The 15,256-nt window shown below is 37.0% G+C and overlaps 1 protein-coding gene across 1 annotated transcript in view; it reads right to left on the bottom strand.

Annotated features, from left to right (window-relative positions):
- RSPO2 (R-spondin 2) overlaps positions 1–15,256 on the bottom strand; it is a 161,391-nt gene that overhangs the window by 50,767 nt on the left and 95,368 nt on the right. Inside the window, exons 4-5 of the mRNA XM_061122854.1 lie at positions 4,215–4,358; positions 1,995–2,183 (exon numbers count right to left, since the gene is read on the bottom strand). Of these exons, the coding sequence (XP_060978837.1) occupies positions 1,995–2,183; positions 4,215–4,358 (333 nt within the window). The remainder of the gene's footprint in view (positions 1–1,994; positions 2,184–4,214; positions 4,359–15,256) is intronic.

The raw sequence follows: 15,256 nt of genomic DNA, 5'->3' as shown, positions 1-15,256 counted from the left end.
CATTTCCTACATTTGTAAATAGAAGTTATTTTATTGCAGAGTCATTTTCCATTTCTATCAATTTTATGTTAGTTCCTTTTTTATAAAACAGAAAACAAATTCCAGTATAACTTTTTAAACCTACTAACTTTAAAGGTTACTTAAAAATTGAATTTATTAAGCTGAATATGTCAATACAGGGATTAGAGCAATAGCTTGTCTCTGCAAATGTCTATCCTAATAAATAATATTTGGCAAAACCTAAATGTAAATTAAATAAGAGTTCATTACTGGTTCACTTGTCAAAGAAAATACTAACAGATGATACATAAACTTTTGTTTTGACATGATTTTAATTGCTGACAGTGTCGGGTTATATCTCTTAAGACAGTACACTGCTTTTGGAAGCATTAAAAAAATGCAATAAGCATTATAGGTTAAAAATCTAGCTGTTATCTACAAAATTCTCAACAAGACCAGGGCTAAGTCAAAATAGTTTCTGAGGGGAGGGGGGCATGCTGGTTCTTGTTACACATAAGCATGTTTGTTATAGGAGCATTTTCAGGTTAATTTTTGCTATTAACGTAAACCACAATTGGGGGACCACGTTGCTGGAAGAGGAGTGGGGGGTAGTTAAATAAACAATATACAACAAAGGAAGCCTTTATTCCCAATACCTGAATACATCGGGTTTGTTTTTAGGCACAAGGTTGCAGGTTAAATGCTCTCAGCTATCCAAGAAGTGGCTTATTAGTTTTGTAAGAAAATATTTTCTTATATTTTGACTGAAAAATACCCAGTTTAACTGAACAAAACCATCCTTGTTAGTGCAAAGCAGACCCAAAAAAACTTTGTTTCAAAGACTCGGCATAGAAAAGCAAAACTAATTCAGGAGGAAAAGCTGCCTTCCTAATAGTAGCTTCTGAATCTGGATCTAATAGTTCTCAAAAGGCCGACTGGAGTCTTCAAGTCTTAAAAGTTTTGTCTTCCTCCATGGATCACAGACATTCTCTATGAGGCAGCAGAATAGGGATATAAATCCATTCTAGGCAGATATATATTCTTCTCTGGGCTACAGCCACAAAGCTGAAAGCTATGCCCCAACAGCAAGAAATGAAGGCAAACGAAAGTTTTGATTGTTTCATAGGGCAATTTTCTACACGCAACTTTCTTTTTTTTGCTTTTCTATTTTGTGCACTAGAAAAGTCTTAACTTCATTTCTGGCAATGCAGCATTCGTTAGTGATAAAATAAACAGTAACAAAAGATTATGCTTTCAGAAGCATAGCATCAGCGCTAAGAACTGCATTTCAACATACTCACTCGGCTCCAGCCGGCACCTGAGCTATGTACACTTCTCCCAATTTGTAAGTGGGCCTAATCCTGTTATTACAGAATAATTACTGCAAATCAGCACAATTACTACAAAGACACAAATAAACACACACATACTAGTAGCTGTTTTCCACAAATTATTATCAAAACAGAGAACCGGCTAATTGTGGCAACATTAAGACAATGTTTATTCCTCCCAGTGTTTGGGCAAGTTTATTTTAAGTTGTCATCTTCAACTAGTTGTGATACAGATGATTTTACGGATTCCATAAACCTTTCTAATCTAAACTCTTCTCAACTGAAAGTTGGCTGCTTCTCTTAGAGCAACATCTGCAAAGGCCTGATTTCATAAGAACTGGCTTTTATGGTACATTAGTGAAAAAAAGAAAAAGAAAAACACTGACACACACACACACTTTTAGAAATCTCGTTTTAAAAGTTGATTTGTAAAGTTGTCTTCTAAATTACTTTCAAGGTATCATGAAATTAACCAGTCATTTTATATTCTTCACAATTTAAGCATTTGTCTCTAAGGAAGTTCAGTGTGGAATTTTACCCTCTTGCCAATGTTATTATGAGATTTCCTTCAAGGATAAATACTCTTTATTGGGAACAAGGGTGATTAGGGAGGAAGAAAATCCAGAGAGCACATAGTCCACAACAGGGATCATCTGAACTCACCTCCTGGACAATGCCTCATGGCCATCTTACATCTCCTGGATTCAGCAATGGTTGGACATGGTATCGTGTCTTTTGCTGGCTTTTTAACAATTTGCCGTGTTCTGGTTTCCAGACCCCACTTAAATCCACATGTGCGATTATTTCTGCTACAAATTCCCCATTCACTCCAGTGGCCAACCTCACATCCTTCTAATAGAGAAAAAACAAACAGAGATAACAATTTGGTATACATTTCTCCATTGTTACAAAACTTACATAGCAGTATCTCTCTACTCCCTCACTTTCAGATACCAAAAATTAAGCTGTACAGCCCCAGACCTGTACATACCTTTTGGGAAACTTTTGCATTATGGAGTTACAGATAAAAGTAAAAAGCTGCCACATAAGTAATTTAAAAACTATTACTTTCTTTTTGTACTGGTTCATTTTTTGATGGATGTTAACTAGTCCATTCTAAAGACATGGAATATATTATCTTTAAAAGATTCAACAGCTAAAACCTACAGTAAAATACACTGTTTTCATACCATGAAGAGGAAACAAAATTTTACAAGTAAATTCTGCCTGCCCCCACTGAAATTCACAAGTGTGTTAGTTTTAGTTGGAAGTAAATATGAATACTTCATGAAAAGATAGGGAGTGTGTTTTGCATTTTCTGATTATCTCATTTCCTTTAATAGGTATCTGGAAACCACAGTATGTATTTCTTATTCCCTAAATTGATGCTATAGTTTGAAAAGTAAACAAATATGATCAGATATTTGAAAATGTATGTTTTCCCAGGTATGTAAAAACTTTTAGCATCCTCCTTTTTTAACTTCATATAATGAAAAAGTAGGCTACTCTGCAACTCCCCTGGGATAAAAGAATAAAAATATACAGTTAAACCTCATCAAATTCACCATTAAAAGCCCCTAGTGTAACAGCCGAAGAGGACCCAGGCACAGAATCCACACACAATGAATATTTCTTCATTCCAGATTTCATAAGGCATCACGCTGACTCTTGGGTTTTTCAAAGCTATTTAAGATTTTTATCCAGGGGAATGCATAGGACTCCTGTTAATTTGTTAGGACTACTGTTAATTTGTTAATGCTTAAAGGTTTCATAAGAATTTCCTCTGGACTTCTGTAACTGGTATGGGTCTCGCCTCTCAAAAACAAATCCAACATTTTGAATATGCTCTTTCGGTGACTTTCTGTATTTTTCAATAGGGTGTTGCTTATATGCATGTATTAATTCACACATATATAGGAACATAAGCACACATTTCTTCAAAAATCTTTCATTTAAATGTCTTCTCTGCAAACTTTCAAATATAGTTACAGACTACTTTGGTATTTATGCAGGAAAAAAGTTCTCAACTTAAGTCTCCATTTTAAAAAGATGGAAAGTCTCATTCCTAATACATTGCTCTGTTGTACACCATATCAGATATAAAACATGGCAAATAAAATTCAGGCATGTTGGGGGTGGAGGTGGTGAAGATGTCATTACACTTGATTAGATTCAGGCATTTATCAAAATGTAGGTACTGATAGACCTTTACATTTTAATCAGTGGCATAAAAAAATGCCACAAGATTTTTTAAACACACCAAAAAAACCCAAAATTTATAAAAATATGTATTCCTAATTATTATTTACAAACAGCATATATGTGATTAAATTATGCATTCTACATGCCTAATTTAGTAAAATTATTTTAATGTACTTTGCAACATGCAGTCAATCATCAACAAACTATATGTGGCACAAAAAAAATCTCTTCCTAATAGATTCTTTTTATACAAATGTGTGGCTAAGCAAGAAGCTATAAAATTAATACACATAATGAAAATGATAGACTAACTAACCACATGACACTGCTTAAACAGTTTCTGCTAAACAAAATGTTTTTCTCTAACAGTTACTAATAAGATAATTAACAAATGGGGATATATTACATAAATCATAAAAACATTATTCTCAGCATTTAAGTAGTTTAATCTAATGTTCTACCAGCAAATTTTGTAGCAAAATATAATTTATGATACTGCCCAATGGCAGAATGACTAAAGAACTCAATAGCAAAGAACTTCAATAATTTTCAGTTCTAATTAATAACAAGAGAACCAATTTGTTTTTAGAATGAATACATCCAGCATTCATTCCCCCCCACCCAAGAAACAGGTGTTAAAATAAAAGTGGAAATTTGAAAGTTACATGAAACACTACTTACCCACACATTCCATGGTTTCATCTAATGGTGCAAAACCATCTGGACATTCCTCAAAGCAACGGCCTCTATGCAAATAAAAGCCTACTTTGCACTTGGTACAAAAGTCTTTGCTAAAGCAAGAATCACAGTTTTCTATTCTGCATCCTAAAAACAATTTTAAAGAGAAAGAAAATTTCAGTCAAACAATTTACTGGTTTTGCAAGTAAGACTTTCATAAACGTACCAGTTAGCTCAATTGGAATTCTAGTGGTCAGAGAAATATGTGTTTAGCTCATTAGTTTCCTGATGCCATCTCCTTCTACATCACTCCTACCTCTTCCAACAGCTCACCACATCAATAGGCTGAGACAAAACTGCAGCCCGGGGCCCTAGGCAGCATGAGAACCTTCAGAAATTTTTGTAACTCTAAATGGGATTAAAATGAAGGTTAAAAAGTAAAACACCCCCACTACAAATGACACTGCTGCTGGGATTGTAGTCGGTTCTCCTTTTCCAAAGATGTACTATGGAAAATGCAATGGCAACAATCTAATCAGCCTCTTCTGTTCCAAGACAGTAAATTAAAATTCTATAATGTGTTTGCTTTCATCAGCGGGTGTCAACCAGGAGGGGGACTTCAGGTCACTTTTTGGAAGACCCACAATGCGCCATACATTCCCACTTCACGACGATCCATCAGGGTGAGTGGTAGTACCCTTATTTTGCAAATAAGAAACCTGAGACTAAGTCAAGAAGTTGGTAGCGGCTGAGTTGGTGCTGAGAGCCCCTACACAGACTGACTTCTAAATCTATTCTCTATAACACATAAACTGCATTTCATTGGAAACAGTTGACGAAAGAGAAGTGCTTTCAGGTCTGCCAGGTATGGTTTTGACCTTGACTCCCAGCTCTGACCTTCCCAGTTCTTGATTGTGAACAGCTATTTATACATCTCTGAGTCTCTATTTCCTTCTGTATAAAACAGGGGTGTCACTAACTTTGTAAGGCTATTGTGAGGATTTGAAATAACACATGTAAATTGACTAGCTCATAATAGGTAGTCTGCACCAGTGGATTAGAAACATGTATTTTTCCATCAAACCATTCACATTACAAAAAGGTATAAAGAGAAGCAATAATTTAGACTTGTACTCAAGATCAGATTCCCTGGTATGCCAGTAACATCTGGGCCAGAGGTAATTGGCATGTATAGGTGAAAATAAATAGACCCTAAACTACTCTTCAAGGAGAAGGAAGGAAAGGTTGGAGAATTGGTTAATTGAAAGGTGAGGTTTTCAACAGATTACAGTACATTATTACTTGTAACAGATTTAATTGCAGGCAATTAACAGCACATAAAGCTCTATGAAAACTCCCTGGTAACACTTTTACTCACTTAACAAGCCTCTGAGTAACTGTATTTGGTGATTTAATGATTCAGATAAGCTTTCAAATCTAGTTTCTGCAACCAAAGATATAATTGAATAAAAAATGTAACCAAAACATGAAATCATTGAATCTCAAAATTTTAAAAATTAAGCAGGCAAAGCCAGAATGTGGACTATAAACACTAAAAAAGTTTCTGTTAAAACAATTACAATATAAATAATGACAGTTTCTAGACTTATAAAAAGACAGTGGCAACTCGTCACCTTTTAATTTTGAGTCTAAACGGGACTTTATATATTAAATGACCACCCTGAAGCAGCTAATTCAACTTCTAAAATGTTACCCAAATTTACAATTGGAAAACCAACTATGTATGGGCGAAAAGTCCATAGTCAAATTATACTATTGCTCTTTTAGGGGAGGATGGTGGGCATAGAAGAACAGTTTATCACCTTATAAAATGTTAAATTTATAGTCTTAAATGCTGTAACCTATATTTTAATAGAACAGTGATCTATTGCTGGTCAGTAGCTTCTTAACCATGGTCAAAATACATGACCATCCTGTCCACAAATTGTTGGCTTTCTTGCTACATTTTTTTTTAAAGCAAGCTGCCCTTCTTGTTAGCAGTATTATTTTCCAAGAAGTAATTATAAACATTCCAAAGTATAAAACAGAACTAAAGGGTGAAGAGAACAACACATTATATTTTAAAAAAGAGAGAAGACTGTACTTTATAAATCAGCTGTTATCTAAAAGATCTTATTTTAACATGGTCTGCACCAACAAGACTTTTGGCCAAAAAGTTATAACAATATGCATTTGGAAATAGTTTTACAAGATCCTTTCCTGATCATTACTGTTACCTGTAGGTCCCTTTCCTCATTTCATCCCATGCTCCTAATACCAGTCCATAGAATGTGGAATTTCTAGAATACCTATCATTCTCTCTAAAGTCCCTTCTTCAGGTGTAAATCTGGCTGAAAGAAAGTTTAATTATTTGTTCTCAAATTTAAGTACAATAAAATATTGATGCATTCAAATTGTAAAATACTTCAACCATGAAAAAGCACAAGGTCCATTATAAGCAATGACTGAGAATAAGCTCTAAGCCACATCATTAAATGAAAAAGGCAAGTGCAGGGTATATAGAATATGATGCAATAAAACCACTACATGAGTGTATGCATATCTGTATGGAGTAGCTTAGAAAAGTGAATTTGGGAATGGGAATAATAGAATTTTGAAGTATTAAGAGTTATATTTCTGAGCCATGAATCTTTTAATCGTAATGTATGTATTAAAAGTAAAACGGAAAATGATATTTCAATACATACTTGTGACCTACTTAAATATACAGAAAATACCACTATATTAACATTCTAAATGAAATTCTTTTGATTTTTACCAAGCAAGACTAAATAAAGAAATATTATCCTATGCCATTTTTTTTCAGATTTGGGAGCATGAAGTTATACCCCTTATATGATAATGGTGAACCTGCCTTGGCCTTCGAAATAATCATTTGACCATCTCTTGCCAGTATCCTTTTTTTTTACATGTTCAGTGGTGCTCTCCAAATCATTAGGAAAAAAGCTAAACATTGTTTATTCACTGAATCATTTAAATAATAGCTTTGATTGTTGGTAAAGAATCCACCTGCAATGAGGAAGATCCAGATTCAGTTCTTAGGTCCAGAAGATCCCCTGGAGAAGGGAATGGCAACCGACTCTAGTATTCTTGCCTGGAGAATCTTATGGACAGAGGAGCCTGGCAGGCTACAGTCCATGAGTTGCAAAGAGTCGGACATGACTGAGGGACTAAGCATGAATCCATTAACAGCCTTTGCTATAACTATGGGCTTTCCTGGTGGCTCAGATGTTGAATTATCTTCCTGCAATACAGGAGACTGGGTTCGATTCCTGGATTGGGAAGATCCTGTCGAGAAGGAAATGGTTACCGACTCCAGTATCCTTGCCTGGAGAATTCCATGGACAGAGGAGCCTGGCGGGCTACAGTCCATAAGAAAACAAAGAGCCAGACATGACTGAGCAACTAACACTTTCACTTTTCCTTTTTGATTGGTGCCAAGTTGTAATGGTTCCAAATTGGGAAAGGAGTACATCAAGGCTGTATATTGTCACCCTGCTTATTTAACTTATATGCAGAGTACATCATGCGAAATGCTGGGCTGGATAAAGCACCAGCTGGAATGAAGATTGCCGGGAAAAATATCAACAACCTCAGATACGCAGATGACACCACCCTTATGGCAGAAAGCAAAGAAGAACTAAAGAGCCTCTTGATGAAAGTGAAAGAGGAGAGTGAAAAAATTGGCTTAAAACTCAACATTCAGAAAACTAAGATCATGGCATCTGGTCCCATCACTTCATGGCAAATAGATGGGGAAACAGTGACAGACTTTATTTTGGGGGGCTCCAAAATCACTGTAGATGGTGACTGCAGCCACAAAATTTAAAGACGCTTACTCCTTGGAAGAAAAACTATGACCAACCTAGACAGCATATTAAAAAGCAGAGACATTACTTTGCCAACAAAGGTCTAAACAGTCAAAGCTATGGTTTTTCCAGTAGTCATGTGTGAATGTGAGAGTTGGACTATAAAGAAAGCTGAGCATCAAAGAATTGATGCTTTTGAACTGTGGTGTTAGACAAGACTCTTGAGAGTCCCTTGGACTGCAAGGAGATCCAAGCAGTCCATCCTAAAGGAAATCAGTCCTGAATATTCATTAGAAGGACTGATGCTGAAGCTGAAACTCCAATGTTTTGGCCACCTGATGCGAAGAACTGACTCATTTGAAAAGATCCTCATGCTGGGAAAGATTGAACACTGGAGGAGAAGGGGACAACAGAGGGTGAGATGGTTGGATGGCATCACCAACTCAAGGATATGAGTTTGAGTTAGTTGGTGAGTTGAGTTAGTTAGTTAGTATGAGAGTTAGTGATGGATGGTAGGGAAGCCTGGCACGCTGTAGTCCATGGGGTCGCAAAGAGTTGGACATGACTGAGCTGAACTGAAGTTGTAATGTGATCCAAAGCTCCTCTGACCTTCATACCTTCCTGATCTCAGTCACTCTTTGCCATAACATAAAACCAAAGCAGGCCACCTACACATTGAGCAACCTGAACTGACAGAAGTAATTTAATCATAAACACCTTGGAATCAAAAGTTTTTTTAAAGCTAACAACTGCATAAAACCACCTACCCTGCCAGTGTGCTTCCTGACACACTTCAGCCCCTGAAAGCCTCTGCTCCCTGGCTTCTGGTCAATCCATAACCCCTTGCCCAGTTCAGTCACGTCTCTTAAAACTGAAGAGAGTTCTAGAAAACCACCATTTGTGCAGCCTCATAGATCTGTCCTTTCCCCTCCAGCCAGAAGCCTCTCCCCAAACAAATTCTTAAGCTTTAAACAACTCATATTCACATCAACTCTATTAACTCATTTTTATACAAAAGTATATTTTTATATAAAAGTGAAACATCCTCATTACAAATAAAAATTCAAAACAATACATAAGCTTTAACAGAAAATACAGAAATATTCTTTCTTACCTGAATGACACACTATGTCTACTCCTCAGAAATAGCCATGTATTAAAGCTTCAGGAAAATCTTTATGTCCATTTTATAAACAAATGAGTTTCAAAATACCAGTGGGATCATTCAATACACTGGTAAGCTTTATAAAACTTCATACTGCCTAAGAAAATAGGTTTATCAAACTTGACTAAACATGAGTCTTGTCTATAAAAATCTGGGCTTTAAGTCCTTGTTCAGAAATACAAGACCCTGCTTTATCCAACTTACATGTTTCTAAATTACAGTGCCTCCTCAAAAATGTAATCCACCGAATGAGGACTGCCAGTGTCGGTTTAAGTAAAATATTGTCCAAGTAAAACTGTGTCCAAATGCTAACTGATAGGGCTGTCATTTGGCAAGGGAGGCTTGCTCCAGCCAAGAAACAGAAAAATAGCCTGGGTATCCTTTCTGTCCTTCCATAGTATCCATACTGGCTCCATTATAACAGTTCTCAAATTATGCTCTAGTTCAGTTCAATAGTTCATTCCAAACATTCTCAAAAAATGGGAATATGTGCCAGGTATTGTGCCATTTTATGAGAACATAAAATTATAATACTCGTTCCCTGTCCTGAAGGTGCAAAAGCTAAAGAGAAGCGGCCATGTGGCACTTTCAGGGCATTGCAACATAGCCTAAGAGATATTAGAAGCATGTGCTTGGTACATTAGAGGCAGAGAAGTAAGATCCATTTCTCTTCTGCTATTACAAACTTGATTTTTTTTTTCAATCTCTGAATTCCTTGTTTCTAACACAGTGCTGGACACATGGTTGAGTTTTAGTGCTTGCCAAGAGAATGCCATTTAAAAACTCAATTCCTTTATATTTAAAAACTCATTTGAATGTTTAATATGAGATTGCTTGCACATGCACTGTAAATATCTTTAATATAAAAAGAAAAACCATGGTTGCTAGTAAAGGGCTACAAATCGTATTGGAGGAACATATAGTCCAACATCTGAAAACAATTATAATGAGAATGTAAATATGGAAGTGTGGCAGGTCATAGGAGCTATGGAAGTTGGAACCTCTGCTGAGCAGGTGTGAGATAGAGGGGAGAGAAGAATCCAAAGAGGGCAACTCCATCTATAAAACATATTGGAGATGGTTCACATGGTGTGTGATGGTCCCTGAAGGGAGGCAAGAATGAGCTGCAGGTTAGATGGAGGGGGTTACTTAAGTTTAGATGGGTGTGGGTGGGGAATTTCACCTCTTATTTTGTTTAGTTTCAAAAAAGGAGGTAAAATTGTAAACCATCTCTACTTTGTGTGGTTTTAAATATTTGAGTAACAAATGAATAAAAATGAAGTTCAAGATTAGGTCTTCGTTTAACTAGATGTAAGAGGTCCCCATAGGCTGAGCATGATGGTTTTATTCCCTCACTTCAACAGATAAGAGCCCCTCGGGGCCAGACATCAGGATGGTAGCTACTGCCTAGGTGCTAAATTGCTTCAGTTATGTCCAACTCTTTGTAACCCTAGAGGCATAGATAAAAAAGCATAGTTCCTGCACTTCAGGATCTTCTGTCTACTAATAGAAAAGGTACCCAGGCAGGCAACAAGGAAATAATGTAACTATGCTAAAGTTTATACAGGGTGAGCTGGGGAGAGCTTGTTTTCAGCTAACCAGGTAGTACTAGAATTATAGAACTTGCCTGCCAATGCAGGAGACATAAGAGATGCAGGTTCAATCCCTGGGTGGGGAAGATCTCCTGGAGGAGGGCATGGCACCCCACTCCAGTATTCTTGCCTGGAGAATCCCATGGACAGAGGAGCCTGGCAGGCTACAGTACATAGGGTTGCAGGAAGTCAGGACTGAAGCAACTTAGCACGCATGCATACAAGCTTCTAGAAAGCAGGAAGAGAGTGGAGGTAAGGAAAAACCACTGAGAGGCGCATCCTCTAAGAGCCAACAGTCACGGAAAAAGGAGCTACAGTGAATCAACAGAACCAACAAACCGGGTGGAGGAGAAGGTGATCTCAGAGAAGAGAAGGCTCCATAGTTCCCCCATCCCCCACCTCCTCCTTTGGTGCCTCAGTACTCAGGGCCTTGACACACTGAGGGGGTTTTATTATCTCCCCAGCAAAATCCAGATGACAAAAACCATCTCTTATCTGAATATCACTGTGTGGCTAATAATATAAACAGAAAAATGAAAACCTTAAATGAAAAACAAAAAAGTCAACGTTTGCTCAACTCAACTGTGGCAATGTAATTTGTAATTCTATAGGTTACAATCAATTATTGGAGAAAGGAAGGAATCAGTGAGGTAGAGAGGACCTCAGACACACACAGAGGAATCTGTTTCTTGGTCACCAGGTTTGTGGGCCTCAGGCTCCTCAGTACATCGTGAATATCTGGTTGCGTATGGTTCTCTAACCATCCCTTAGTGTTGGCACCTCCATTCAGAACCTGGCAGACACACCCACAGCAGAAACAGGGTGTGGGGGGTAGGGGCATTTAGTCGTCAGGTTGCAGTTGCAAGGATCAAAGAACATCAAGTCAACCCCTGGAAAACTCTAGAGGTTTCTCGCCTCAGTGTACGCTAAACTTTGAACAGAAATTAAAGGAACAGGTTGTTCCAAAAGACATTTGAAATTAGACTTGAAGCAGTTTTTTCACATGGAAAGTACTAGACTGCAACTTCATATGAGGTTTCTTAAAATTGTTTAAATATTTTTAGGCTTCTCTAACAACTTCAAATACTGCTGTTTAACATTCCTTCTCAAAACATGCAATGGTTTATAAATATCCCTAAATAAAGTTTTTCAGCTTTATGTTACCCAAGTCATTCCTCTGCAATGTGTACTATTGCAGTAATCCCATTAGAGTAGGGGCTGATGAAAACTTATGACTTGAAATCTAAGATTACATTTTTTCTGGTAAGGTCTAGTTACACACAGCTCATCAGAAACTTCATTGTAGTTCAACCTAAAGGAAAAAAAGGACAGATTCAGAGGCTTCAGGACTCAGTGTTTCATACTTACAGTGCACTATTTGAATGATGATGCAGAAACCCAGCATTAATTTCACTAAATTAAGAGCAGATCCAGGATAGAAGTCTGTGTAAAGCCCACCAGAATGGATTTAAGTCAAGAGTGTCTTTATTATTTAGGAGAGTTAAAACAGAGTGAAATTCAACGATGTCAAGTGCAGAAGAGGACACTTTGAACAAGAACCAAAGGCAGAGAATAAGAACTATGCTGAGAATATCATGTTCTTTCAGATAGCACAGTGGTTAGCAGAGCTGAGGTTACAGTCTTGGCTCCTTTACCCATGTGTCAACAAGTCAGTAAAGCTCCCTTTACCCATTTACCCTTTGCCTCAGTATCCTCACCTTTAAAAGGGAGGTAATATCAGGCCCTATTTGAGTTGAGTCAGAGGTTTAACAGAGGCAAAGATCTCAGCATAATATCTAAGAAAAGAATATGAACTATTATAAGTGTAAAAGCTTGCCACCAAGGATAATTTAAGATGTCATCTGGAAGGAAGCTCAAATAAGGTATCAGGATACTGTGTGTATGGGTATATGTGTATATATTTTAATTATATATCCTATACATTCATATAAATTTAAATATACCTGTGTGTATATATGTATATATATGTACTACTCAAATGAAAGGCATTATCCAAAGACCACTTTCTACAGTAAATAGAGTATAGCCTTACTCTTGTTTAGGTCCTACAGCTGAACACACTGAATATGATCATTTGTTGAGTATTGACATGGAAAGTCGTCTACTTCAAACACTCAGAGCCAGGATTTAGGAAAATTGAAATCTAAATGTAATTTTGAATTTGGTGGGGGGAAAAGTTATATCCTGTTTGTGCCCCAGTCCCTTCACTGTCAAATAAAAGGAGAAAATATCTGACTTATCTATATCAGAGTATCAAGTTAAAGATCAGAACAAAAAGAAAAGGTTAAAAGATACCACATGAAATCTGTATTACATTCTAGAGCCAAATAAACCTAACCTTCAGCAGACTGCTTCACATATTCACATCCCTTTCTAAGCACTATAAAGACGCTCAGTTTATGAAGTGCATTAAGGATAGCATGGCCTTTGGAGCAGTGACAAGGATGGGAAAATCTTGCCCTGACAGCAATTTTAATCCTCAAATTGCAATTTGGTAGAATGAATGGGTTCAGTCCAAAAATGTGTACAGATTTTTCAGATAACTACAGAATTCTGTTTTATATGCCAAAGTGTGGTGTTAGTTGCTCAGTTGTGTCTGACTCTTTGCAACCCCATGAACTGTAGCCTGCCAGGCTCCTCTGTCCATGGAATTCTCCAGGTAAGAATACTGGAGGGGAGTTGCCATTTCCTCCTCCAAGGGATCTTCCCAACCCAGGTCTCCTGCATTGCAGGCAAATTCTTTACCAGCTGAGCCACAAGTGAAGCTCAATATCAGAACTGAAGCCTTATTTCAACTTCAGAGTATATATATGTTGTCAAAAGTTGTTTTCTCCTGATTTAAAGTGTTACAACACTTCTTTTGAAAAACCCTCAAATTTTTAAAATATGTTGCTGGTACCTTCACTGCAACATCTGACTATTTAAAAATCATATCTTGCCCACCCATACAAAGAAATCTGAAGAAACATTGAGCCTTGTGTAAAATCATGTGGTCAAATGATAAGGAACTATAAAAATGCTGGCTTCATTTCCCATACGTTCAAGTGACAGATACTTGAAATAACTCTCAAAACAATGGGAATACAAAGCTAGGTGTTTAAAGGGCTTTTTTCCCCCATTTAAAGAATATGAAAGAAGAGGATGACTACCTCAAAATAAAATAGAAAAGGAATGTGATAACAGTGAAAGAAGTTTCAAAAATTATAAACCAAATTAATATCTCTTTTCAGATTTTAAATTCCTGCCAGTAGCCAACCTCTCATGTAGGTTACTCCTTGTGCTTGTCTTTTTTTGGTAGCTTGTTACCCTTTCATATTAAGGTGGAACCAAAGTAGTTTAATAAATTTCAGACCTGAGACTTAGTTGAACTTTTCCAAATGTTGGAAAATGCAGATCTCTCCACCCAACTAAATGGAAAAGCATATGCAAGCTAATATATGCCTTGCACTCCACTCAACCTCCATCCAAGGAAAACAGGAAGAACCTCTCAACTCCTTCACACTCCAAAAAGGTAAAAGCCTTTCACCTTTCCTGTGAAAGGCCAGACAGTAGGTATTCCAGGTGTTGTGGGCCCTACAGTCTCTGTCCAAACATGATTAGATTAGATGATTACACATGACTGTTTTCCAATAAAACTTTATTCATGAACTCCAAACCTTACAGTATCATTTTGATGTGTCATAAAATACCACTTTTCTGACTTTCTCCAACCAATAAAAAATCTGAAAATTATTCTCACCTTAAGACAGACCTGATTTTGCTGTTGGTCATATGATGCTGACTATGATAGCTAGAAAATGATGGAAATTCATAGGGCACATTAGAAAGGGGAAAAAAATTTAAAAATTTCATTTTTAGAACACCAAATGAAAGCACTTAAGCTTAAAGAGACATAGAGATGTCTTATACACACTGACTGTGTAACACAAATACAGTATCAAACAAATATAAAGTGAAAGTGAAGTCACTCAGTCATGTCTGACTCTTTGCAACCCCATGGACTGTAGCCTACCAGGCTCCTCCCTCCATGGGATTCTCCAGGCAAGAATACTGGAGTGGGTTGCCATTTCCTTCTCCAGGGAATCTTCCTAACTTAGGGATCGAACCCAGGCCTCCCGCATTCCAGGCAGATGCTTTAACCTCTGAGCCACCAGAGAAGCCCATAATAAGGATGCTGCAATTTAGTTCTTTCAGCATAGGACAATATTACTTCAATGTTCAACACACTATATTGATAAATTTAAAAGGATGACTACTTATCAGTTTGCAACAGGTCAAAATTCCACCCTATTTCAATAAGCTTTTAATTTCTCAATTATGTGTGGCATTCATTTGTCAGTGAAGGGGTTGACTGAAGAGGAAAAAAAAGAATACTTTTACAAAACAAGATTTTGGCTAAAACCTGCATCGTGTTTGTGTCTAGTGATCTGATCTGAT

Source organism: Dama dama, chromosome 21 (assembly GCF_033118175.1).
Source record: "Dama dama isolate Ldn47 chromosome 21, ASM3311817v1, whole genome shotgun sequence".
Taxonomy (NCBI): Eukaryota; Metazoa; Chordata; class Mammalia; order Artiodactyla; family Cervidae; genus Dama; species Dama dama.
This window is presented reverse-complemented; position numbering and strand designations above follow the sequence as displayed.